The sequence below is a fragment of the Olea europaea genome, unplaced genomic scaffold (assembly GCF_002742605.1).
Source record: "Olea europaea var. sylvestris unplaced genomic scaffold, O_europaea_v1 scaffold555, whole genome shotgun sequence".
Taxonomy (NCBI): domain Eukaryota; kingdom Viridiplantae; phylum Streptophyta; class Magnoliopsida; order Lamiales; family Oleaceae; genus Olea; species Olea europaea.
In genome coordinates, this window is record NW_019263883.1 from 425,306 (window position 1) to 426,913 (window position 1,608).

The 1,608-nt window shown below is 38.5% G+C and overlaps 1 protein-coding gene across 1 annotated transcript in view; it reads left to right on the forward strand.

Annotated features, from left to right (window-relative positions):
• LOC111389045 overlaps positions 1–1,575 on the forward strand; it is a 20,996-nt gene extending 19,421 nt beyond the window's left edge. The window contains exons 7-9 of the mRNA XM_023013894.1: positions 521–711; positions 807–866; positions 950–1,575. Coding sequence (XP_022869662.1) covers positions 521–711; positions 807–866; positions 950–1,335 — 637 coding nt within the window. The 3' untranslated portion in view covers positions 1,336–1,575. The remainder of the gene's footprint in view (positions 1–520; positions 712–806; positions 867–949) is intronic.
• Positions 1,576–1,608: the final 33 nt, after the last annotated feature.

A 1,608-nucleotide genomic window follows, 5' to 3' on the forward strand; every position in this document is an offset into this window, starting at 1 on the left:
AGTTGAAGATGATGCACATCAAATGGTGGTAATGCATTAGTGACTTGATACTTGATCCAATGATGTGGTAGTTTGACGAGTTGGTTTAGTTGGGACTTGGTGCTGGAGGTTATCACAGAGTGAGGATCATGGTTGCATATGTAGGATGGTAAAGGCAAGGTACAGTAGGAGAGTAGTTAGGGAATAGAGGGTTTTGAATATATTGAGAAAAACACCTTTAACATTTCTTTATTTTTGTATTTTTGCCAATTAATAGTGGCTTAATTTCATTGAATCTGAACTTGTCCTTGGGCTTCGTTATATGGGATGTTCCTTTGTTGTCTTGCTATAATGTAACCAACCCTTGGTACTTCTGTTTAGATAATAAGCTGAGGATGTTCTTTTAAGACATCATGGTTGTTGGACAAAACTGTTTGTCTATGTTCTCCTTTTAAAACTCAGGAAAAAACTTTCTAATTGTGCAAAGACAGGTTTGAAATGGCTCTATGTTAAGCTAAGTTGCTTTCTGCATTGCCCGCAGGTCAGATTTTCCTCGACTTGGAAGCCAAGGCAGTCAGGGAAGCAAAAGTACCCCAATCAAAGGAACTCCTGGAAGGTCATTGAATCGGCAGAAGTCTAATGGTGGTAGGCCTGGGGAGTATTCAGTTTCATCATCATCACCTGCCTCTGCTCAATCGTTGGGAGGGAAGAACGCCTTGACTAAGCATTCTGGTAAACCACTATTGGAACAATTTTATTTTATATTTTTCTATCTTAAAAAGGAATTGGGAGAATGAATTAGCTTTTTTCACCGTACTCTGTTTCAGAGGCAATGGACTTCAAGGAATGGTGTGAGAGCGAGTGCTTCAGACTTCTTGGGTCAAAAGGTTTGTATAAGTTGCTGTGTAATAAGCATTAAATTGCCATTTTAATTAGATTTTATGCTGATCATTTGTTCCATTTTTTCTAGATACAAGTTTCTTGGAATTTTGTATAAAGCAATCAAGGGCGGAAGCTGAAATTCTTCTAATAGAAAACCTCGGCACCTTTGATCCCAACCGTGAGTTCATTGACAAGTTTCTAAATTACAAAGATTTTCTTTCTACGGATGTTATTGATATCGCCTTTAAAGCACGGAATGACCGAAAAGCCACTGCCTCGGTTGTGGGAGATATGACTTCCGACTATGTTGGCACCGGGGGCTCCAACCATGGTGGTGTAGATTCTACTGATGGGAACCCGAAAGGAGGCAAAAAGAAGGGGAAGAAAGGGAAGAAGGTAAGCCCATCAGTGCTTCAATTCAACGTAGTTAGTAACCGAATAATGATGGGGGAAATTCAGACAATTGATGATTAGGTATTTAGTGGGAAATTGTAAATATTTTCTACTAAGATTGTTGCTTTCTAACCGAGGATTTTTTTTATTCCTCCTCGTAGCAACTGCTGCAGTCAATTTGATCTGCTAGAGCAATTTTGTCAAGTTGCCGTAAATGTAGGTCTTGTTATGCTGACTGAAGCATTTGAGTTTGAGCGATGATTCACGTACATTTGAGTTTTAACTGAAATATGGAGGTAGTTTTCTTTAGGGTTGGATTCATATATTTTTATTTATTGGAATCAAATTGTTTTT